The sequence below is a fragment of the Cydia splendana genome, chromosome 1 (genome assembly GCF_910591565.1).
Source record: "Cydia splendana chromosome 1, ilCydSple1.2, whole genome shotgun sequence".
Classification (NCBI taxonomy): domain Eukaryota; kingdom Metazoa; phylum Arthropoda; class Insecta; order Lepidoptera; family Tortricidae; genus Cydia; species Cydia splendana.
Window position 1 is genome coordinate 34232573 of NC_085960.1, and position 26763 is coordinate 34259335.

The 26763-nt window shown below is 35.8% G+C and overlaps 1 protein-coding gene and 1 long non-coding RNA gene across 3 annotated transcripts in view; both read left to right on the top strand.

Annotated features, from left to right (window-relative positions):
• LOC134794132 (uncharacterized) overlaps positions 1–26763 on the top strand; it is a 331004-nt gene that overhangs the window by 185438 nt on the left and 118803 nt on the right. The gene's annotated exons all lie outside the window — the stretch shown is intronic.
• LOC134794097 (pyrokinin-1 receptor-like) overlaps positions 1–26763 on the top strand; it is a 95720-nt gene that overhangs the window by 32278 nt on the left and 36679 nt on the right. For both annotated transcript variants that reach the window (XM_063765797.1, XM_063765806.1), the window contains exons 3-4: positions 4065–4171; positions 13896–14003. In XM_063765797.1, the coding sequence (XP_063621867.1) occupies positions 4065–4171; positions 13896–14003 (215 nt within the window). The remainder of the gene's footprint in view (positions 1–4064; positions 4172–13895; positions 14004–26763) is intronic.

Here is a 26763-nt window from a genome sequence, read left to right on the forward strand (position 1 = left end):
TTGTGTAATAAAGTAGTTATTTTGTGCTTTCTGGGTAAGTTTAATAATTTTTTTCAGGCGCTTTGAGTAATTTTGAAAAATTATTTTATCGTGTAGTTTATCTTTCGATAATCTATATTTCCAAAGTAATTGGCGTTTACGCTTACAACAACTCTTTATTCCTTTGGTAATCCATTTAGGTTTTGACGTTGAAGTAACTTTAACTTTTTTAATAGGAAAGCACAATTTGTAAAGTAATTTGAATTGATCTTCAAAACAGTTGTATGCTTCATTTGGATTAGTAGCCAAATAAACATCATTAAATTTTAACTCTAATAGACGATTTCTAAACTTATTAATGTTTTCCTGGCTTAAATCACGCTGCTTCTTAAACCAATAAGCAAGAATACATGTTTTTTTTTAACCGGGCATTTCAACAGTTGAGCTGTATGGTCCGAGAGGGCAAAGTCAATCACCTCACCTGCACTTCCTCGCACATTGTGTATAATATTATCAATACAAGTATTGCTGGATAATCTAGTAGGCACAGATATTTCTAATCTTAAATTATAGGATGACAACAAGTTTTTAAATTTTATGGATTGCGGTGTTCTTTTGAGGATATCAATATTAAAATCACCACATAGTACGATTTTCTTTCCTGTAAAGCACATTTTATTCAATATCAGGTCCAATTTATTAAAAAATATGTCGAAAGTGTGACTATTGATTCTTGGAACCCTATATATACTAATGATAATTAATTTGTGGTCAATTAATTCTACTCCCGCGCACTCCATTACGTTTGGTATTGAAATATTATTCAATTCATTTAACATTTGGTATTTATGAATATTTCTAACTAGAATGCAGGATCCACCGTTTCTATTATTTCTCGAGTAAAACGCTGCAAGCTTAAAATTAGGAATAGCCAAATGAGTTTCATCACCTTGTTGCATGTTGTGTTCCGTGACACATATAACATCAACCTGAGTGTCCTTATCCTTTAGCTCTTCTATGTGCACACTTAACAGATTAGACTTATTTAAAATACCATTGATGTTTTGGTGCAATACATTAATATGGTTGTATACAATAAGATTATTTTTTAAAATTTGTGCTGGTCTATTAACTGATAGTTGGGAGGATGGTCTGCTGCACATAAAAAATTTAACTGATTATAGAATGTTTTGTTAACACTAATAAGAACATTATTTATATTTTGAGCTAATTTATATTTCCCTCTATAATTTAGTTTATATCCTTTTGCATCATAGTCCCTTGCCCCAAAATATACACTATTAGGAGTTTCGAGCCATACATGGGTGAATTTCGCTAATTGTTTATGTAACATAACATTGAACCTAGTAACAAAATTATTATAGTCCTCGGCATAATTATTTAAACTATGTACTATATCACAGACAACAATATTTGTATGAGAACACTTTTTTATAGTAGTTTCTAATGTATCTATAATTCTATTTAACGGAGTGATGTTATAATCGCTCCCTCCACACATAATTACCAAACAATCGCTTTTCTTAAAGTCCTTAATTTTCTCTTCTATGTTTAGTAGTACACGCTTAGTAGTCCCGTATTGAATGATGTCAGCCGTGAAGTCATAATCGTTCTTACGAATTTTCGACAAAGGTAGTAGAAGATCAGCTCCATGAAAGTCCGATAAAAGCAATAATCTTGGTTTACTTGGATTTTTTGCATTGTTAATTTTGCAGTTCATCGTTGTCTTTTCTGGTATCGCTTGTGTTGAATGAGTTTCTCTGGGTAAGGCAGGCTTTCCTGATAAGTCTAAACTACTTTTTTCTGCTACAGTTATATTTACATGCCGCTCTAATTGACTTAAAGTTTTTTGCAATGCCTTAGTAGAGTGTTGGATACGAGAAAGAGTCACTTCTCGGTTTGCCAATGCGTCTGATTTCCGTTTATAAACAGTATTTGATGTAAGAGCCTTGCTGAGTTTAATTTGGAGCGTTTTTATTTTGTTATTTAATGTTTCTATTTCACTCTCTAGATTTTTGATTTTTAATTCATAAATTTGCATGTTATCCTCGGTGTGTACATTTTGTATTATTGGGCTATGACTAGTATTTTTTGTCGGTGTGGTATTCCTTACAGGGTCTTTGTTTAGCAGCATTAATACACTAATTCTCTTATTAAGCTTATCAATTTGTTGTTGTTGTTCACTATTCTCTATGTTTAACCTGGCAACTTCCTCATGAGCACACGATAACTCAGTGCTCAATTCTTCTACTTGTACTTTCAATGCTACAATTCGAGAATTGTCCAAAGTAGACATATTTGGAAGGCTACTAGGACTATGAAACGTACTATCTTTCAAAGTAGAGTTTATCTTATCTTCGCTGTCGTTTGAAATTATTGACAAATTTTCACAGGAAGGAGATCTAAGAGGCATTTTGCACATTTGTTGGGATACTTCATCTTGTGGTGTAGTGGTATTGTCAGTACATGCGGCTCGTTTCCTATGCGTAACGTTTCTTTCTGGCGTAGTGTTGTTTTGCTCTGCCATTTCTGATGAGGTGCCAGATTCCGCTAATATTTTTGGCGTGCTGGTTAATTTAGATGGCTGCGGGACGCTGGAAGCGCTTTTTGGTCGTACACAAGATGAGCATTTCCAATTATTTTTATTATCATTTGTCATCAAGTTAAAACGAGCTTTTGTCACGTTTGTACACGTCAGGTCAAAGAAATTTTTACAATTTTTGCAGTTGAAGAAACAGTCCTTAGGTTTTATTGTTTTCTTGCATTTAAAACATTCCATCTTATTAAATAGTCTATTAAAAATATCACCAAATTAATAATATTATAAAACAAAAAAAAAAAAAAAAAAAATGTAGAAATAAAAAATACAAAAAGTCAACAGTCAGGCTGGGCTCGAACCTGGTTTCGCCGCTTAACAGACATAACACATTTCACACCACTAAGGCGACTTGAACGAAGTAGGCGAAATTCGGATTGCTAATCAGCCGACAGTATTGTGCTTTCGTGGTAGATCGGCAATGGTCGGTAGGAATAGGAATGATACGGTGGCGTACTCGTTCTGACGGAGTTAACCGAGGGTTCAAAGTTCATGTCATTTTAAATATTGAAACGGTCACTTTATTATAGTTTTTACGTATTATTTGTCACTTGTATGTTTTGATTTTTCTTAAGTTCGGTTTATAATCACATTTAAATACGTACAGATCCTCGTCCATTGAGCACTTATTGGTTAAATAACGTGTAATCAATCTAACCGGTCCTAAGGATTGTTGTAGTATTTTTTCACCACTTAATAGTTATACTGCACTGAGATAATAATTCCATAGTCGCCACTTATTGTTTGTCACACGTCAAGTCTAGTTTTTATCGTTTTTGTTCATATAAACTATTTTTATCACATATAAAACACGGAGCTTATTGTTTACGTGACGCGAGCGCCATCTATCCCCCATATCCAATCCAATTTGTATGTACATATAGGTCAAGGCGGCAATCAAAAATTATTATCCGTCTTAACCACGGGTCTAGAATGTACAAGATTGCCTACGTCAAAAATCAAAAATCAATAACAATAATCTTTCTAGATCTGTCAATAGTCATTCTAGATCTGTGATTTGAACATACTTTTATAAATAATTTATTAATTTAGGTAAATTTTGATTCCACACATAAAAAATCGTAATTTTTTTTTTCTCAAAAAATGTAAAATTATTGTGAATTGATTCTTTGCATCAAATTTTTATTAGTTATAGCCCATTTATCGCTAATTCAGAGACATACACGAAATTAACTCAATTTTTTTTTTGTAAAGATATTATTTTTCATGATTCTTTTGGCTACCACCTGGCGCAGCCGTTTGTGATGTGACGTCATAAAGCGGGCACTTTTTGTATAAAGTGCCTTTTTACACGCGGTACAGTATTTAATTTCGTCATTTGGAAATTTCTGCGGTACAATATAATGCAGGTTTATTAGACACATTTTTTTTATCTCTCGGGAAGTAGAAACGGTAGGCATCCTTCTAAAAATTCATGCTCCTCTAATTCCGATATTTTGTTCTCCAGTGGCGGTGGCGCTGTCGTTCTTCGTATGCTGGGCTCCGTTCCACGTGCAGAGGCTGCTCGCCATCTACGGGAAGAGTCTGGAGCATCCCACGGACACTTTCTATCTGGTAAGAAACGTCTTTAATTTTGATGTAATGTTTTGAAAAGATGTGTCCTGCCGAGTTTCTAGCCGGTCCCGTATTGGGATACCCTCCTCCAATTGAGGAGGGATTTGAATCTTCTCGATCAGTGGTGTAAGGGTTAGAGCCGGCGTAGGCGGCGTTGGGTTCTCGCGAGCATTGACGTTCATAAGCGCATTGTAATATGCCTACTCTAAAAATAAACTATCTTTATTTTTATATTTATTCCGTCAGCTATCTACAGTGTATTTGTGATATTACCAATTTACCACAATCTGAGGAATGAACTATCGCCCGCGGGCCGCGGTATATCCGGACCGATGCGACCTTCAAATCTTATAGAAAAGAGCGTACTCCCATCTTAAAGGCTGGCAACGCACTTGTAAACCCTCTGGTGTTGCAGGTGTCCATGGGCGTCGGTAATTGCTTATCAACAGGCGATTTGTCTGTTCGTTTGCCTCCTATATAAAAAAAAACCTTTATGCAGACACTAGGTAGAGTAGATAGATTTTAGATTAAAAACGCGATTTGCGAAACAATTATTTCGTCCCTGGAAATAGAGTAATGTTAAACTTCGCTTAATCAAGCGTTTTTTCTCTAGGTTCATTTTATCCACAATGATACTGCATAACTTTATGGTGTAGAATTTAATAAGCTTTAATGATGTTCTCAGAGACCTAGATCATACTTTCTAAGAGTGCGTACCTAATGCAATATTATGGTACCATCGAGCTGATCTAATGACAGAGACAGGAGATGGAAATCTGTGATTATACAACTCAACCTAATTGTGTTTGAGGTTGTCTCGATGAGTATTAGTTGCCCGTGGTAAAAAAGTACAGTCAGCGATAAAAGCTCGCATCAAAAATTAAATATTTGGCAAAAACTTATTTACTTGCATTTTATTCCGTTTGTTTTTAGCAGCCACGTTTTATACAGAATGCGAAAACGTATAAATATTTTTTTATCGAGACACGTTTTTGTCGGGCGCCTATAGAATGTCATGCATTCTCATGGCCGCCATTTTATTAGTTTTCCATTTTCTTCTATCTCCGGAATGTTATTTACTGTGTAGGTTGAAATTCAATCCACAAAGTAAGGAAACCAATATTAAAATATTGAGCAGCCATTTTATTTTTACATGTGTAAACATTTCAAACATCTTTTGCTGAAAGAAACGCTTATAAACATAAATTAATGATTGAAAAATATATTGATAGGTTTAGATTTTTATTGTAAATGAAATGAAATGATAATGTTTTATAATGTATTACTTATATTTATTTAGCTTAATATGTGGATAACTTTCTGACAAATCAGTTTACCAGACTGTATTTATAAAACTTATTCAATATTTCTATCTTTGCAATTAATATGACAATATTGCTTCCAATAATAGCCATATTACGTGCTAAAAAGATGGACATGGCGATACTACAATAGTTCCTAGTTGACTACGGAACCCTAAAAAGCGTTTTCCTTGACCTACTGTCTAGTGGGCAGACTTATAGCGCAAATCGGATTCGGAATAAATCCATGAACAATTTTATAGATTTATTAAATATATTAAAAACGGGTCACTCACGTATTTTAAGTCGAAAAACGCTCGACATGTTTCACTTAAAAGCGTTTTTCGACTTAAAATACGTGAGTGACCCGATTTTAAAATATGTAATATGTCTGTGTCTCACGGAAGTTTTGTTATTAAAATTTTATAGATTCTTTAGCGACAACGATACATTTTTATTTATTTATTTTTTATTCATTAACAATATTACAAGTGTGTCTGAATATTCTGAATTATCTGAATTATCTTGCAGTAGTTGTAATACCCTGGTAACTTCTATGTAAATATGACGTAGGTATAAATAAAACTTGCGCTGCGTGTGCTATCAAAATCATTGCAGACTTATCTTGGTCTAACTCTACCTACTACCAAGAAAAGGAAAATAATAAAAATGAATATAAACTTACTTTGCCGCTCTTGTGGACAAAATGCAATTTTCTCTTCAGTTTTTGATTATTAAAGAGATATATTATATATACGAGCTGGTGTGGTGATAATTAATGTATCCCCTCTGTCTATATCGCGGAGTAATAGTGTTCCCAGTGAAGCCCAAATAGCCATTTAAGAGTGTATAGACGTGTTCTTATATGACCAACCCTCGTCCTCTTCCGTGACAGATTTAGTCTGGCCACAGATTGCATTACCGATAATTGTAGAGCAGATATGCCGGTCTTTATAAATACAGAACTTACTTGAATAGATATAGCCCGATCTTTCGAGGGCAAAAACGAACCAGTGCTAGTGATTTATAGACTCCAGTGTTATTTATATCGATAACAAGTATAATTTCTAAATCATTATGACAAATGTAACTCATCCTTAAAGTAAATAATATTTATGAAGAGTGTTAGTTCTTTTATTATTTAATATCTGGGAGACCGAACTTTGCTCGGAAAAGATATACTAACTAGAAATACGCGTTTTCACAGAGATAAGACCTAGTTAGACCGATTTTTCGCCCCCGAAAACCCCCATATAGCAAATTTTATCGTAATCGTTAGAGCCGTTTCCGAGATCCCAGAAATATATAAATAAATATACACATACAAGAATTGCTCGTTTAAAGGTATAAGATTTGCATACCTCTTTGATTGATTTTTATTGCATCTGCAAATATCTGACATTTAACATTGAGTTCAGTCATTCTGACAAAAAATAAAATTACAAAAAAATAAAACAGTATTTAGTTAATTTTATTGTAAAAGCGATTCTAATATTTGATAATTACATAACGATATTGTCTTACGTCATAATGTTATCGACATCAAACTATAATAAGTTTCACCTATTCTCGCACTATTTAAGTGTCAAACAAAATTGCTCCCGTCAAACCGAGGTAGGAATGTTACAGGAATCTATAACAAAGAGTGGCGTATCTATTAGCGCTATATAATCTGTGGTCTAAGTTCGTGCTAAGAGCAATTTTATGGTAATGCGGGCCGCAACCAAATAACCCTCCAAATAGCGGGCCGCAGTTTTTTGTCAACAACAATTGGGTAATACCGCGACATATTGGGGATCGGTTTGGGCGATTGGCTCTGTAAGTACGGGATTACTTTTAAAATTGAAATTTAGGGGGCACAAAGGTAAGCCTCTGAATTTGGGAACGGAGCAATATTTCATTAATCCAATATGCTTGCTGATACATAATAGTCTGCATTTTTAGGTATTTAAATAAAAGTAAACAAACAATTTGTACATTTGGCTGCGAGTACTGCAGCATTTCTGAAACGGGATTTTTGTTTTATGTTTATGCGTGGTAGTGTCGATAGGTACTTAATTTTTTTTCATATTGAAGAAACAAACTGAAAAATTTAATTTTGGTACCTTAAAATCAAGTAACTAAACAAAAAAGAGTAGAAATTAAAAAGTGGCCATACTGTAGTGTCATCCCGTTTTCTTATATGTATAAATTGATTTAAAAGGGACGACACTACAGTATTGCCACTTTTTAATTTCTACTCTTTTTTGTCAGACTATACCTAATTATTTATTCTATTTTATTAATTAATGTACCTACATATTTATTAGTTTAGTTACTAAACTTACTAACGTCCAGTGGGCAACAATGGTTCCAAAACTGGCTATTTCAGGCCATCAGATAAATCACGGAGCCCATTTCCCGAAGACATGTAATAATAACGTTATGACAATGATTTAATGGCCCCTTTGATAAGACACCGGTCTGGGTCCCATCCTTTACTGAGAATAACGCTTCATGAAACTAAAATAAGGACGGTAACCACAAAGAATGTCGTACTTTGACACGCCATTTCCTATCTCTATCGCACGCGAATGATGATATTGCTGTGTCGAACAGAAATATAGTATATACACCTGGGGAAGTAAAGAAGAAAGCCAGATCGCATGTTTATCCACCTCCGCTTTGCCTCGGCCAACAATTGGGTACTTTCCTCTACCTTATTGGGTACTTAAAATAAATTATTTCACACCGTACACGAAATAAGCACCAGATCGTTATTAGAAAAACATAGATAGCAGTTATTTTTAAACACAATTTCTATTTAATAAATCGGATGGAAGTTTAAAAAGTAGGTGAGTTGACTGTGACGTCACTCACGTTTTCATATAAATTCCATATTAGCAAATCGTTTTGACAGTTCTAAAATAGAAGCTGATTTGACTAGTAGGAAAGTAGCCAATTAAATGTGATATGAGACATTTTTACGTTAATGCCCTAGGTATATAATATGCTATGCCTTTGTAACAGTATATTCTAGATATGACTTCGTATACGTCATATCTGTTATATTTTGTTGCAAATAAATTCTAGCTTTGATTAGCTCTTTAAAATTTGGCGTCTAATTACCTACATGTTATCATACTGATTTTAAGTTTCACGATATTTACACATTATTAAATTATGAAACGGGACTTAATCGCGTGTAATTAAGTTTTGAGATTTACCTCCGACGTACCTAACGCGACCCGAGGCGATTAAGTCCCTCTTAAGCATAATTTAATATCATGTTGTCATAATATATGTATTATAAAATAGATAACATTCCAGCATCTGCGAGCAATAAATGTCTTCTTACAGAGAAAAATCTCGTGACACTGTGTTAAGGCGAGCTCCGGTCCGCTCATTGGCGAATATTGTTGCGCCCGAACTGAACTTTAAAAAAAAAAAACAAGTTAAAACGTATTTTCATAAATTATATTAATTGATATAAAACTTAGAAGGATAACAAAGCAATTAAAATACACAGAAATGTATATAAAATTTTGAGTAGGTAGACGAAACGGTTTGAGTGTATTAATGGATCTTACCCGAAGCGGTAAATTTTCCGGATTATGACAGAAAAATATGTTTCCCATAAAATTATTATTATTACTGCTAATAAACTTCGCGTTTATACATTATTAGATTTATTAGATACACTGGACAGAGTGCAAGCGTTTGTTTTGTTAAATTTAGGTACAAATAATAGTAGTAGTAGTAATAGTACATTACATACCTAGGGAGGTGAATTACCGCCCGTGGTTTGTCTAAAGTTTTACGTCTTGCCTTGGCCAGGACGCGAGAAGAAAATCCCACTTACGGGCCTAGGGTGACGTAAAATACTTTGTTGTATAAAATAATATAAGGAAAGACATATATCATCCAGTGTCCCACTGTCCTAATACTGGTACAAATTAACCCCTGTTAAATTGAAATCATTGCTAAATGGAATAGAGTTGTTTTTCTTTCGTTCAATTTGAAAACGAATCAAATTGAATTTTTCTAATACCATTGATTTAAAGACAGCCAATCTCTGTCAATTTTTCTTGTATTGTAGGCCGCTAGAGGATAATACAGGACATTCTCACAAAAGCGAACTTATCATTGTAAGGGATCCCTCTACCAGTTAACTTTTGAGCAATTGAGAAATAGATCCTTTGATATTTCATAATAATTAAATCCCCTTCGCAAAAACGCGTACGTAAACTTATATAAGTTTAATTTGTGTTACTTAAATCGTCGGCTGAGTATACGTTTGCGCCATATCCATTTTTGAGAAAATTGTTTTTTAATGATTCCTAAAATAACAAAAAATATGCTATAATTGACACTAATCGGTTTTTGAAAAAAACAATTTTTGAAAAATGTTGTGCCATATCCGCAATTTACTATAGGATAATTACACTTTGTCAACAGAAAATGATAACAAAAGTGTGACATATCCACAACTTTTGTGTCATATCCATGTCATATCATACATTATACGTTTAACATTTAGTCATCAAAAACGGATATGGCAAAAATAAAAATGCTTTTATTTCATGATTACCACTGTATTCACAATATTTGTTTGGTACTATAAATAGTAAACATATATGCCTAAATGATATATACGTTCAATATTTCCTAAATGTAAAACTTTCCGATAAATATTTTTTTTTTGCTTCTTTTCGCTCTCCTGAAAACCAGGTAAGTGGCGTATGGCACAAACGTATTCTCACCCGACGAAATGTTTACGTCTCAATATCGGTGCGAATTCTATTACATGGGTGTTTACTATAGATTTAACATAACATAAACCACGCTCGAAAAACGTAACTTTGGGCAATGGAGTAAATAATATTATTAGATACCCGTCAAGAACTTGACACGTCAATAACAGTAGCGCAACCGTTAAAATTTTTTTTGCGTCGAATAGAATTTGACAATGCGTAGAACATTCTATTGTAGTTTGAAAAATGAAAATACAGTGTTGCCAGGAAATTTTATTTCGAAATTGATGTTTCTTTCATGTTACTGAAATGAACTGTCAAATGCAGGTTCAAAAGTGAGCTCTTAACTGTTACAATATTTTCATTATACGCAGTGTACCTACTTTGATCAAAGGATATTGGCAGTCTAAAATAATACATTTCCATCGAGTGAGCGAAATTCAACCTCTTTCTTTTCTCGTAATCTTTAACGTTTTCTTAAGAACGTCCGCTAGCTGACGCGGGTGCACGGAGCGGGCGCAAGCTCGCTGATGCCATTGTACTTGTATGTAAAATCCATCTCAAGCGTCCGCGCCAGTTAACATTGCTCATATTAATTTTCGTTAACCCCCTCACTCGCCTAGAGCGGTAGCCAGCTAGCGGACGCCCTAAGGCCTAAATGATCCTAAGCTCCGCTTCAATTACCGACCTAATAGTTTTTTTTACAAAAGCGACTGTAATCTGATCTGACCTTCTAAACTAGCACGGAAACTATAGGTCTTATTGGAAATAGTTCAGTTATAGTTGATATTTAACGGTCAGCTTAAAAAAAAAACCGGGCAAGTGCGAGTCGGACTCGCACACAAAGGGCTCCGTACCATAATGCAAAAAACGGCAAAAAAAGAAAGGTCACCCATCGAAGTACTGACCCCGCCCGACGTTGCTTAACTTCGGTCAAAAATCACGTTTGTTGTATGGGATTGGGAGCCCCACTTAAATCTTTATTTTATTCTGTTTTTAGTATTTGTTGTTATAGCGGCAACATAAATACATCATCTGTGCAAATTTCAACTGTCTATCACGGTTCGTGAGATACAGCCTGGTGACAGACGGACGGACGAACGGACGAACGGACGAACGGACGAACGGACGGACGGACGGACGGACGGACGGACAGCGGAGTCTTAGTAATAGGGTCCCGTTTTACCCTTTGGGTACGGAACCCTAAAAAACAACTATACCTCAAGATGATTTCTTTCTGCGAAAAGCAATTGCTAGTAAATATCAAATATCAAATGATATTTGCACATAAGTTCCAAGAAGAAGGGAGTAAATTCCACGAAGGAGCGAGGTGGTCAAGTGGATCAGACATCTGACTTTCAATCCACATTGAAAGTCGGACATCAGATCCACTCGGCCACCGTCGCTCCTTCCTGGATCTTCCTTCCTCACCGCCGCTTATGAGAAGTTATGGAATTCAACATTGTATTTTAATAGCCCGATGACATCACTAATCTAATAGTATCGCTGTTATCGGCAATATTAAATTTTTAATATTAAAGGAATGTCTCGATATACTCAGTATCAAATATACTTAGAGACTGGTATTTCTTATATCAAAAGCTTTCGTCCTATCGTAATAAGTTTATCGAGGTCAAGTTTTAGATCTCAGTCCTATAAACATATTTATGGCTTTGGGACCTCCGTATATTTAAATAGGATGTTTTTAAAGCTTAATCTTCATTGACCTATATATATGTATAGATGCGTTAGGCTGCACGATTGGCTCGAATTCGTGAGTGACACCGCTGGACTAGTACCATTTTTAGTGTCCGTAAGGCCTGTCCTTAAATATAATACGTCAATGCTAATCTTAGGTTGGCATTGCACCAGTCCAGTATCTTGGTCCAATGTGCCTCGTCATCATCATCATCATCATCATCTCAACCATAAGACGTCCACTGCTGAACATAGGCCTCCCTCTTGGACCTCTTTTCGTACCGGTTGGAAGCGACCCGCATCCAGCGTCCTCCGGCGGCCTTAACAAGGTCGTCTGTCCATCTTGTGGGTGGACGTCCTACGCTGCGCTTGCTAGTCCGTGGTCTCCACTCGAGCACTTTTCGACCCCATCGGCCATTGCCTCGTGGAGTAAGCAAAATGTGAGATGCAAATACACATTGGATAAAGAAATTGGTCAGGTGGAATACCACCCTTAGCCTGCAAACCATGGTAATCTTTTAATCCGTATAGATATATTAGGTATGTTCCTTGGGACAAGCTGTAGTAGACAATTTTTGTTATGAAATAGGAGGAAGCGAGCAGACGAATCGCATCATGGTAAGTAATTGCCGTCGCCCATAGATACCTACAACGCCAGAAAGGTTGCAAGTGCGTTGCCGGCATTTAAGATAGGAAGTACTCTCTTGAAAGTTTGAAGATAAAAGATAATAAAAGATATGAGATATTTATTCGTGACGTTCACAAAACATGTACAGACAACAACAGCAAGGAAATAAGACATCAATAAGTTTGCATCACGAAATGGACCCAACTCAGCATAATGCTAGCTATAAAGCCAGCGCTGGTCTTCCGTAGAGCCCATTCGGTGATGCCACGACAGATCTGATAACACATAAAGATACATATTAAAACATTGCAAAGATACATAAAAGGAATAATTAAGATAACAAGGTCGTATTTATTGGTCCGGATTCCGGATCCGGACATACCTCTGGCTAGGTACAGTTTGTATTGCATAATTATTTTCCATCGTATTTTCATGGAAACGTACAAACGTGTTTTGCGATTTCAGTCAGTCTCGGTACGAGAAGTACTGAGATTGACTGAAGTAGCATGACAAATACGAACGTTGCCGAGAAAATACGATGGAGAACACAGTTGCGCTGCGCGAGGCAGGAAGTTTCTGGAGAAAAGCCCAGTTGCGGACTGCCAACCATCTACGAGTAAGTGGTGAAGAATAGTTAAAACACAACATTTCCATCCTTAAACAAAATTACATCTTGTCTTGCGACAAGAAATATTATTAATGAGAACAGGACACTCGCGCATATTAAAAGGACCTGAAGGTAGTCGTTAAAGTCAATTTAGTAATTTGCTTAATTAATGAACGTCGGACGTAATTTCCTAGTTAATTTAATTCGCGATTGAGTACTGTTGTATTTGCTTAATAATAATAATCTCTGCCTGCGAATTTATCCGTGTATGAAAGGCCGAATCAGACAATTTGAAATGGTCTACATTTGGTTTTGACACGACCTGTAATCGTATAATTATACATATTTTGATACTTATAATATTAACAGGGTATGTGTAATAATAATAATAGTGAAAATTTAACTTAATTTAACTTTATAGGGCACAATATACTTATATTTATATTTTAGCGTCCAATGTATGTTTGTCTGCATGTCTTTCATCTTATCATCTATCTATATAGGTATTATATTATATATATCCTCTTCTAGTACTCACAACATAAGCCGTATTGGGCTTACTACTGTGGAAGGTCGCTTTGTGTAAAATTGTCCTATATTTAATATTTATTAATTTATGTCTTCTTTAAAAAATTAGTCTATAATATATGATTTTGTATTATTATAAGTGTATTTTTTAAGATCGTTATAAGGCAAATAAAAAAATAAGGATGTATTTATTTAACCCCTTTTTTCTAAGAAAACGTTATGTCCGCAGGTGTACATCGTGTTGACGTTCCTGTCGGGGGTGCTGTATTTCCTGTCGACGGCCATCAACCCCTTCCTCTACAACATCATGTCCAATAAATTCAGAAACGCCTTCAAGGTAAGCGGATTGGTCAACCAATTTAGCCATTTTTGTCTATTTGTTGGCTCTGAGCCAAGACCCTTGCACGGAAGCTAAGTTCAGTAAGAAGTTACACCGAAATTCAATTATACTTAGTTAAGAGGGGGCGTAAAGCCAAGAAATTAGAGGGCAATAAAAGATATGGCGCGCCGCGAGTGTTTTTACCTTTTATCTCAATAAGTCTGAGGACATCTTTTTGGTTTGAAATTTTGATCTGCAGATCCCTTGGCTATATCCACGGAATACATTATTCATTTGTTCTGTGGCTATATCACCAGCTATTTTATTGTATAAGCGCAACGATGCCATGTTTAGGAGTTAAACCGACATTGTACTAATTTAATAGTTTAAAAACGGTTTTAACTAATATCCTGAATTCGGAAGACTGAAAGCAGTTTGAAATAATATTATTGATTTAGGTACCTATATTTATTAATGTAAGAAAAGGCTTCAGAAACTATGCCAATAAAAGACTTGAAGTATTAGTATTGATATAATTTCAATTTCAATATAGTAAGTAATGAAATACGAGCCAACCCTTTTAGTTCAAAGACCTAACCCATTTCGACTTTCACGGCCTAGAAAGTTGAAATTCGGCGTCCAGCTGTGGAATTGTATGAAGTTATCTCTTTAATCTGATGATCTATAGTCTATACAAATTGGCGCACATTTAAGTAGATCTCATTTACTTTGTCGGTAAATTAAATAATATTGAACTTTGCTCCTATTGTCACATTCGGGCCGATTGCTATTTTGGATAAAATTTAGCTGGTTTGAAGAGTTCCTCATTTTGGGCGAAATCACTAGTTGTCCCGAAAAGATGTATATAATTTTCCGTTTAGCTACACAAGTATATTGTACAGATTGAGAAACTCTAGCCACCTACCAAATTAAATCGAAATCTTATGAAAAAAAAAAAGAAATCTTAATCAAATTTGACCCATTGTTTTTGATGGGATAATTCATTTCAAAAACAGATGGTAAAATATACAAAACTATCAGTCCTATTATAAACATCAAAATGGTTGTAATCATTAAAGATAAAAGCGGGATGTTCAGGTAATAAAACGTTCATAAAAATATTGGTTTTGTCCGGAAAATGTTCACGAGAATCATTATTTTTCTTTGTATTTCGGTAGGAGTAATATTTCAATTTCTGAATGTTTACTTTTCCCTTCCTTATATCTTGTGCTTTGAAGCGTTTTAGTGTTTGGTATAAAAGTTTATTATTAGTATAAAATTGCTATAAATCTGTAATACCTACTTGATTATGATGATGACTTCAACAAGTTGTTTTCGAAAGAATTCCATAATGAAAACTTTGGCTTGGCGTCAGCGCTGTTTCGTAAATATATGTAGGTATATTTTTTAGTTTAGCCGTTTAGCTTATTCAAATATCATATTACCGACCTACGTAAAATTAAAGACTTTTTATGCGTAAGATTCTATTTAACTTAAATTTAAATTACAAACTTTATTATTCCAGACTTACTTATTAAATCGAAGCTTTGCAAACATATAGGTACATATATTTTATAAATAACCAAAATGTATATATTCGGATGATTTAAATTCAAAACCAACCATCTAAATTTTAATGATCGTTTGAAACTTTAAATTGCTAATAATTTATCAGATTTGCATACAAAACCTACGATTAGAATGTACGACGGCAATCACTTATGTAAATCCGGGGTTCGTGTGATAGCGAGTTACATACGATTAATATTGTACTTTGGAACGGTAAGCTAAACCTCGATAAGACAATTTCTTCGTTAAACCAGCCTGCTAATTTTGATTACATCATTAGTATAGTATTACAAAAAAAACGCCTGTGGCCTGTGGCCTAGCGGTAAGAGCGTGCCACTTTCAATCCGGAGGTCGCTGGCTCAAAGTCCAGCTCGTACTCGTACCAGTAAGTTTTTCGGAATTTATTTACGAAATACCTTTGATATTTATCAGTCGGTTTTCGGTGAAGGAAAACATCAGCTTTCGTAAAAACTGGTGCCTACGCTAATTCTTGGGATTAGTTGCCAAGCGGAACTAGACTCCCATGAGCTGAGTATTTCAATGTCTTTTAGCACTAATGATAAATAAATTAATTGTACATTTCAGAAGAAAAAGTATATTCAACCTTTCAAGAAATCTTGCAATCAATGACCTTCTGTTTTTAAGATTTATAGTAAAAAAATCGACTTTGATGAAATACCCACGAGGTTTTTAATTAAAATCCAGTTGGCTTGGAACAGATAAGGGATGAAAAGTAACCACTAACCAACGAAGCTATAATAGTTATTTGTTTTACAAGGAGGCAAAGTTGTTGTTTAACTGCTCGTCACGCTCGTGCTAATATGATTGATACCCGAGCAAGCGAAAGATTCTAAAATTGAACCACGAGCCCTTATATCAAGTTGGATTTCTAAATTTCGAATGCCTCCCGTTCGGCTTTACTACCCTTGCGACCGTAAGATAAATCCATCTATACATATTCATAAGTAGGATTAGGAACTGTAAAAAATCTAAATAGATTTGCTTTGGCACTATTATCATTCTCTACCGAACCTTTCAGACCCTGGATACCGAAGATGGCTTAAATCCTAAATCACCTTTCACGAAAACGTAATTCTAAGCCTAGATTACCGTTTAGGGTAGAGGATAATTACTAGATATCTACAAATACGTACCTACTATATATATTATTTAGGCCATATTATTTTTACTATTAAATTAAATTATTTTCAGAAAATATAGGGGGCGCCATAAGCCTTCAGTGCATATACTTGGAAAAATTCGACCTATGCCGCTGTGGCCCGGTGGCCGAATGGCACAGCCACCTGCCGCGATAGCAGAGGACCCTGGTTCGAATCCAGCCTGGAGCACTGGAGGCCTTGGTCACTTTTTCTTAGTATATGACATTTATTTCAGTTAATAATTCATATTATTTTTATTAAGATTTTAAAAATCTTATGTTATTTCTACTCAGAACCACGAGCTCTTTTGATCCTAATAAGAGAAAAAAGTGTCCCAAGATTTTTATTTCGATTCAGTCACCATTCTTCATAGACTTTGTTCGGTGGTACCTAACGGAATAGAAGGAAAGAAAAATATATGAAATTTATGAAAACTCGAAACTGTACTTTACGCGTTGGTTTAATAATTACCTTTACAGTACATCTGGTGCTACATTACGACACCGGTGCTATAATAAGCACATTACGTAACTATGTCGAAAATTTAAAGGGCCATATGTACTGTAATAACCTTTTTACTAATACGAACTCGTAACTCGTATTACCTCTGTAACTCGAAATCTCTATAAGACAAACTTAAAAACCTCTCTAAAATGTAACATGATGATGATGAAAACTCGTTAAAACGAATGTTTTGTAGTTTCCCTCGAGATTTAGTTAATGCCATTGAGGTTCTACTCATCACCATGTTAATTGCACAAACATATTTGCCGCTATCATGACACAAATGGAGAATATTTGTTCAAGCCATGAGACCAATTCAAATTTACTACGTGACATCAAAATTATATCTAAATTTTGCTGTACTTGTCCGTACCATGTATTGGCGCGACGCGAGGGCAACTGACATCATTTAGATATCATTTTGGAGTCATAATGTAAGTCAGAATTGGCCTCAATGTTCGTTGAAGCCATCACGCGCGAGTCATTCACCTGGCAGCTAGTTGTTTGGAGCTGCCCTTTGACCCGCGACACCTTGAGACGGTACCGTTAAATGTTAATTAATTTCAAGGTGTATCGCCTAAACAACAACATTAAATGTTCTATGTTTCCTCGAAAAAAATTAATGGTTTTATTTCAGACAAAATAGACTGGTAAAGTGGTACAATAGGGAAGTGTACTAACCACTCTAACCAGGAAAATACTAAAGGGCCACTTGCACCATTCACTAACCCGGGGTTAACCGGTTAAGCCTGGAGTTACCATTGTTACCAGTACAATTATGACTGTGTTAACGGTTTAACCGGTTAACCCCGGGTTTGTGGGTTGGTGTAAGTGGCGCTAAGTCTTTATGAAGCGTCAAAACAATTTGTTACTATCACAGATATAGAATGAGACTTATTACGTTTAATGTTAACTGAAGTGTGCAAAAGGGATGCCATCACGTATATGAGCATGATTGCGAAAGAGGCAGACTACAAATTAAAAAATGTGACCACTTTTGAGCTTCATAGCGGCCGCTAACGGCCGCGTGAATGTACAGTGAGCTGCGAAATTGCGTGGAAAAATTATGAATGAATTCATTAATAAAGTGTGAAAACGTGGAAAATACTAAAAGCTGCCTATTCACGAGATATGATGAATGGATCTTGGAATTGCAAAAGAAAATAATTTATTACTTCCTAATGACACTTGATACCATCCAGATTTTCTTCGCACTTTTGATATTTGACAAGCAATCTTGTACTAGACCTGTGGTTACTATCAAACAGAGTCTGACAAATAGTGAAGACCTACAATTACGACACAACACCGCGTACATATAGTAAACATGCTTCATCATTGTTGTAAATTGCGATATCTACTATCTACGTCCAAGTTTCTACGTCATTATTAGGTACCTAGGTACTGGTGAATGCTCACTTGAGATTCCAGTGCCGTTACTGTTAAGATGGAATTCTTACAGTAGAGGATGCTATGCGCCCATAGACTAGGAATCCTCTAGACCGAGTTTAGAGCAATTATTTCATGCAACCGATGCTGCCAAAAATGCGGAGGTGCGCGGGACGAGGTGAGCGAAGTCCCGTGCCGTGATTGGTCCGTTCAAACGACGAACGAGTTCACGGACGTCACACAAAGACACTTTCGACTCGAACATGGAGTAAAATTACCGTATGCGTGGCAGAGGGGGTAGCGCGACTATGCTCAGTCTGGAGGATGTTTTGTCACTTTTGTCTGTGTATGCGCCTCTCTAAGCGCCACTTGCACCATCTCACTAACCCGGGGAACCGGTTAAACCGTTAACCCAGTGTAAAATTGTACTGACCATGGTAACTCCAGGTTTAACCGGTTAACCCCGGGTTAGTGAATGGTGCAAGTGGCCCAAGGCGTGTAGATGTCGGCGGCCGATCGTATAATCAGGCAGATCGTAATGTTCCTGTGTAATGTTTTGACGATAGTCACGTTAACTCAATTAGGTTCGTTAGGTTGCTTCAGATGCTCGAAGGGCAAACTGCCCAGAAATAGGAGCCCCGCGTAGCGGGGCTCCGTCGACTCAGGGAAGGAGTCAAAGATTTTCACGTTTCACGATATGCCTAGGAATTTCACGATATGCCTGATCTTACGATCGGCCGCCGACATAGACAAAATGAAGGAAAGATGAAAATCACTTGGTTACGAGCGATTGGACCGGTGTTCCAAAAGGTCGCAATTTCGAATCCTGTCCGAAGCGGTGTATTTTAACATTTTACCTTTCCCTTATTAAAATACCGTATGCAGACGCATCTGCTTGATAAATATATAGATTAATTTTGGACATATGAAAACTGACACCTTACTGCTATTTATGACAAGTAAACGTAAAGTTCGATAAAAAACCGCTGTCCATGACACACAAAAGTAGATCCAAATTATTTTAGGCATATTCGTTTTTAAAAGCGTCACCTACCTAGTTAAGGATGATTCAGGCTAGACCAGGCCGGGGCCGGGCCGGAGCTTCTGGCGCTTGACTTTCTAAGCACCACGTGATCACCGATTAGCCGTCATAGAAAATGACATATTGGACGCCTCGGCCCGGGCAAGGCCCGGTTTAGCGTGAGTAATCATAATTCCATAGAGAAGGTAAAAATAAAAAAGTTTTAACACGAGATGGCGATGGCGTCATCAAAAGTAAGTTTACTTGTTACGGGCCATAAGACGCGACGGACAGACGGACAGCGGAGGCTTAGTAATAGTTCCGTTTGTTATTTATATACTTTAGGGGCAGCAAACAAGACAACAACAAACTTGACCCAATAAACTGAAATCTATCACTTCCTCAATCTTCTGCGATAAAAAATATCCACGGATCTAAAAGTCAAATAAAGTTGATGGCTCATAAAAAGTTACGGTGGCATTTGTTTTACGGGTTCATTAAAAAATGAAGCAGAGTCAATCGAGTAGAAGTATTTTTCATTGAAGTATTTTATTGGTATATTTGATTGCTTATTGAAGGAAACATTTTTACTTAGTACCTAGTTATTTACAAAAACGGGACTTAATCGCGTAAATTAGGTAAGTAGGTATGAGTGTTGTGTCTCGACCAAGTAACATCCCTAGTGTGCAAAACTTTCAACAACAAGACGGTTAGTTCAAATAACTCGCGCAGCTGGGCATTTTCATTTTAACTTGTACTTTATAGCGCGACTTAAGTCGTGTTTCAGTAACGTCTAATATTTCTGACAAAATGTGTGGGATTTGACATTGACCGTCAGTTTTGTGACGATTGCTAACCGGCCGTTAATGGTACACCAGTTAAGTGAAAATGAGTGTGTACTGTCTCTTCCTAAAATCGTTTTTTCCAGATTGCGATTTTTGCCATTCGCAATTTTTACCATTTTATTTTTTCTCAATAGCTTCCTTTCCCGAAAGCATTTCTAACCATTCGCATATTTTCCCATTAATTTTATTTTCCAGTAGCTTATTTTCCTAATAGGTTTCCTAACTGTTCGCATAATTTGGATATGTATTCTTATTATTTTTTAGTTCGTATATAACGAGACACTAACTAAAAAATAACTTCTTTTTGTAAATCAATATCGTACAATAAAATACTTAAGTCGGTTCGGCAAATAGGTCGGCACGCTCGCTTCGCTCGCTCAGCTTCGCGCACTGTTTCGCTCGCAGTTCACCTAACACACTCCTCCTCGCTTCGCTCGTCGTCGCACCTATCTATTTTCTGTCTTCCGTGATAATAAACAAATGAAATATAATGAAAACCTATTAAAAAATTAAGCTATTGGAAAATTAAAATAATGGGAAAATATGCGAATGGTTAAATATGATTTCGGAAAAGGAAGCTATCGAGAAAAAGTAAAATGGTAAAAATTGCGAATGGCAAAAATATCAATCTGGAAAAAACGATTTTTGGAAGAGACAGGACACACTCCTCGATACGTCAAAGGTAATTTTAAAATTTATTTAGTTATAATATAAATGTGGAAAAATCGTGAACGGGTTTTTCTTTTTTACTCTTCCTTTAAGAAATATAATTGACCTAAAATTATGATTTTCCTTAATTTTTTAATTCATTTACTCATTGACTGCTATTATATTGCACACAGCTATAGGTAGGTACATACTCATATATGTCGTAGGCCGATCGTAAGATCAGGCAGATCGTAATGTTCCTGTGTAATGTTTTGACGATCGTCACATTAAACCAATACGAATTTCTGATCCCCACACTCAACTTGATCGGAAACGAGCTTCACTTGGTCTTTGAATAATTTTACGGTTTAGACTAGAGATGCACCGGATATTCGGTTACTATCCGGTATCCGGCCTATCCGGCCATTATTTCAATATCCGGCCGGATTACGGATAGTGACCTACTATCCGGCCGGATACCGGATAGTAACATTGCTTGATTTCGGAGTAAACAAAATTGGATTTAAGAAACAAACACGATCATAATCATAATCGTACTCGTTATTCATTCATTCATTTCGAACCTAGAAATGAGTCCGCGCGAACGTTCACTACGAAACAGGTCAAAATCTGCACAATGCGAACCTGAAAAACCGAAATGTAGGTATAGTTCCGCTGGTCGAATATTCGGATACCGGATACCGAATATTCGGCCGATGGGTAGGCCGAATATCCGGTATCCGGTATCCGGCCAAACAACTATCCGTTGCATCTCTAGTTTAGACTCACATGTTTTTAGTTACTCGGGCGACATGTTTCGGAGAGCCTAGGTATGTAGGTATGTTACAGTTTAAATTAGGTTGTTCATTTGTTCTGTTCGCAACTATAGTTTTCAACTCTAAAGTTCCACTGAGACGTCGAAACCTCAGTTTTGGTGTAAAGCAGTTAGTTCTTTAGTTTTGCACCTCCATTGAAACACTTTAATACGATTTAGTGAAATCTTTTAAGTTTGAACGCGGGTCACAGACTACACAGACACCGCATTATGAAGCGTTTACAAAAAGCACGAGATCACCACACATAGGTACAGTTTTACTTGTAAAATTCTACGAATCTAGCAGCACAATAGAGTTGTATTCTACGCTATTTTTTACTACAGTGAAACCTGGTTAAGTGGGACCTGGATAAGTGAGAAACCTCTATAGCTGGGACTCATGGTGCGGTCCCGACACTTTAGCACTGAATTACCTCTGTTAGTGAGATAAAACGAACCTCTATAACTGGGATTAGTTGTTGTGATTTTATAGTCACATTTACCTCTATAATTGAGACAGAGAGTGTATTTTACCTCTTTTACTGAGACTATATTTATAAGATTACATTTTCCTAATTGTTTTTTTAGAATTTTATACGAATTACCTCTGTATCTGAGATAACGTCAATCTATGACCTCTCTAACTTGGACTTTATTGATCTATTTCCGTATTCTTACTAACTCTTAGTCTATCCACAAACTCCGCATTTGCTTAATTGTGTCTAAACATCAAACATCATCAAACATCAACATAAACAAATTTTCATTTAATAAATTTCTAAGACGCAATGAAGTCCGTATCAAATTTAATTGAAAAAAAAATATCCTTTGGAAAATCATTCAAAATAAATTCAAAGAAATATTTAAACAGACTTAAAAAATATTTAGGGATAAGGATTACTTTACCTAAACATTTAAAGATAATCACAAAATACCTTATTAACCATCTCTGTAACTGAGATATATCATCTATTCTCACCTCAATTAATGGGACCCTCTGTAAATGAGACAAAAATTTATTTGTACCTGGCTAACTGAGAGCCTGGGTAAGTGGAATACCTCTTTAAGTGAGACAAATCTGCTCGTCCCTTGATGTCTCACTTATCCAGGTTTCACTGTATAATAATCCAAGAACACCCCTAAAGCGCGGTGTGTGACGCAGGCGCAGGTAAACGAAGTGATGGATTGAAATATTGGTTGCGGCCTTTTATATAAAAACGCATATTTGTGCTTTATTCTGAAAATAAAGTAGATTAAATACATATATGATACTGCGAAAAGTCAAGTGCCTATTCCATGCATTATTAAAAATTCGATAGGCGTTTCCTATCAACGATTGTATGTATGTATAAACTCTTTATTGTACAAAACACAAATTTATGGCACAGGATAGGCAGTACAAAGCGAACTCATCATCTCATCTTGTCATTGTTGTTGTGTTGTTGAGGATTGTCATCTTGGCTAGGCCCCCATAACCCACTACACCCTAATTAATTTAATAAGATCCAATCAGTTTGCGCCCTTGTAGGTAATAAACACGTGCTTAATTAATACATACCAATTAACACTAGTTATATAAGTACATGTAAATAGGCTTTATCAAACTTCCCCGACTGCGTCAAATTATGTTTCTTGTTGCCATGAGCGTGATATGAGTACCGTAAAAGAAGGGGGGAGGGGGAGAAGGGACAACACAGATATTCAAACCTTGATAAAAGTTAATTTTTACATCCACATGTAAAATCGTTGATTATTATACAACAAAAATATTTATCAAAAGAATAAAATTCAAAACTTAAGAGGCAAGACTAATGGTAACTTCCCATACAACATACATTTCCATACAATTGTTAAACTTACCAACGCAAATAATTTTTTATCCCTAAATTAATGCTGGTAAGACATAGTGATACCAAAGAGAATTTGAAATAGAGAGTTACTGTCATGGTAAATTATGTAGCTACAGTACATTTACTGCCATCTTTCAACAGAAGATTAAAATTGTTAGAACGCCATTTGACTTTGATCATTATTCTTTCACTGATATGTGTTAACTTGTTAAATATTAATATTAACGCCATCTGCTCGAGAGTAGGCTGAAGGTTATGGCGCCATCGCTCGAAAAGATTGCCCCATACCTTTGGCCTACAGTCGAGTAGATGGAGTTAATATTAATATATAACAAGTTAACACATATCAGTTAAAGAATAATGATCAAAGTCAAATGGCGTTCTAACAATTTTAATCTTCTGTCGAAAGATGGCAGTAAATTTACAGTGGCTACATAATTTACTTTGACAATCCGCCTCTATACATTCTATTCTCTTTGGTGATACTAAGTAATTAATTGTAACACCTATGTACCTATGTTTGACAAATAAAAAATATTGATTGATCTATTGATACAAGGAGGTATACTCGACTGTTAATTTCCTCCTTGGTTTTTGACCCTAGACTAGAGCATTGATTTTTAACAGGGAAATGATATTAAAACAACTGCCGTACACAAAAGAGATCCTTTCAAACGTTTTTTATAGAACAATGCCGAAATATTATTTTTGGTAACTTTAAGACCCATTAATTTTCCTTTGTCTACTACAATAGGAATCCTCTGATTAAGTTTAGGGTAGCAACGTTTTTTGCGTAGGTACGTCAGAATGGCGGTTATTGTACCAAATGTAACAATGCGTCAAATTCCACACATTAAACAAAACGACCTTACCTATGTTGTACCTTAGTTACTATAGTAGACCCAAACCAAACGGACGACCGAGGTCATAAAACTTCTCATTCCCACTCGCGTGGCCGTAGGTAGAGTGAGAGATAGTGATATGTCCCTAGTTGTCAATTTGGCTTGCGTCTTCTATATAACTATAACGGAGCCAAACCGTTTTGTTGCCTAAATAGTGTTTAGTTTTAAGTTTATAGAATACATATGTATGTTAGTCTGTAAGGTATTTGTAGTATGGGCCGTTTGCCTGATTTAAATTTAAAAAAAATATTACAACACTGACTGACCACGAGAGGACCTTAATGACTTGCAATTAAGGTTTAGATTGTGTTAGCACTGTGGTTGTACTTGTATGCCAGAGGTCTCGCAATAAATCTGGGACTATGCTAATGCTGCCCCAACTTTTAGCACTGACGTACTTTCTAAATTATATTAATACATGGATGACTTACCAACTAGATGGAGCATATTATCTACATATATATTTATTTTTATTTTTAATAGGTAGTGGATAAAAACTCATAAATATATATTTAATCAAAGATAAGTATTACAAATTAAAACATTACACCAAAATTACATTCATTATAAAATACATCCAAATACATTTTTAATTAGTTTAATTACTTATGTTTGTTATGTATATGGACTATTTGTCTGGTATAAACGTTTATATATTACATTACATTATTTGTATGTCTTTCCCATCACGGAACAATGGTGTTCCGGACCTTTGGGAGGCGTGCGCGGAGCCGAAGCCAACACGTAGAGGCCCTTTTGACACTTTAATGAAATGTAAGGGGTACACCGAGCGGAGGCTGCCCTTGCCAGTGTCATGGGACGCACGCAGAGGCAGCACCCGCCAGGGTGTAAGGACTATTGAGAGTTGATGGAATCTAAAATGAACTAACTAACATTACAATATATTATTAAGATGCATCTTTTCAACGAAGTACATTAAATATAGGTACATATAGAAACTTAATTTTACGTGATTAAGTCCGGTCGTTGTGAATAATAATTCATAAAAGTTTAAATCAGTACTTTACATAAAATAGAAACTCAAAAATGAACAGCGGGAATTTGTGTATTGGGTAATATTCAAAGCTGCGGTCGGGGTATATTTATGAAGAAGGGATATAACTATCAGGTCAGCTAAGACTTATTTGCCAATGCACACACTAAACACACTTAGAGTGGACCGTTGTTCGAAGTCAAAAATATATTGATAGCTTCTTCATTTATTTCGACGCTGAATCTCCTGATCGGACTGATATCGACCGGGATATGGACCGTGATTACCTTTTGTATTGTTTTCGAGCTCCCGATATTTCGACGCAGTTACATGCATCTTGTTCACGGGTAACTCCCCGTGACCCCCAGTTAACTTCGTCGAAATATCGGGAGCTTGAAAACAATAAAAAACCTAATCACGGTATCCCGGTCGATTTAAGTCTATAGTGAAATTAGTCGTGAATCATTCAAAACCGTTGCTGAGTCTCCTGGTCAAATTGAATGTGGAATTGAAACTAATATTACAACAAAGTCTGTGCAACAACGTTAGCTTGATCTGACTCTATAAGTATTTAACCTAACATAGAGTTCACCTGTCGTGACGCAAGACTTTTGGCTTCATAAAACGTCTATTCGAGAGAGTCTATGTACCCGGGACATTTATGAGTTGTTTCACACCGAAATGAAAGCGGAAGCTTGGAAGTACTTACGTCCCATGGGGTGCGGGAGTTATTCTTGTTTATTGAAGTTCCTTTGTACCTTTTTAGACTTTTGGACATATAACGTAGGGCAGAGAGGGTTACAATTATGTACCATTGTCCACACTGTTAACTGTACATCGGTGGAACTTATTACAAAAGGCATAATAGTCAATTTCGGGTTAAAGATATTTATTATTCTCAAAAGAATTTACAGAGGCAATTTACAAATTTATCGGACGTATTGGATTTACACAATGTATATCTCTACGAGTAGGTATATTATAGGTACTTTCAGTACCTACTCATGTAAACAGAAGAAGCAAGAAAATAATATGTCACCCCTTGTCTTTCTTATGGTACGATCAGATGTCAGATATCGGAT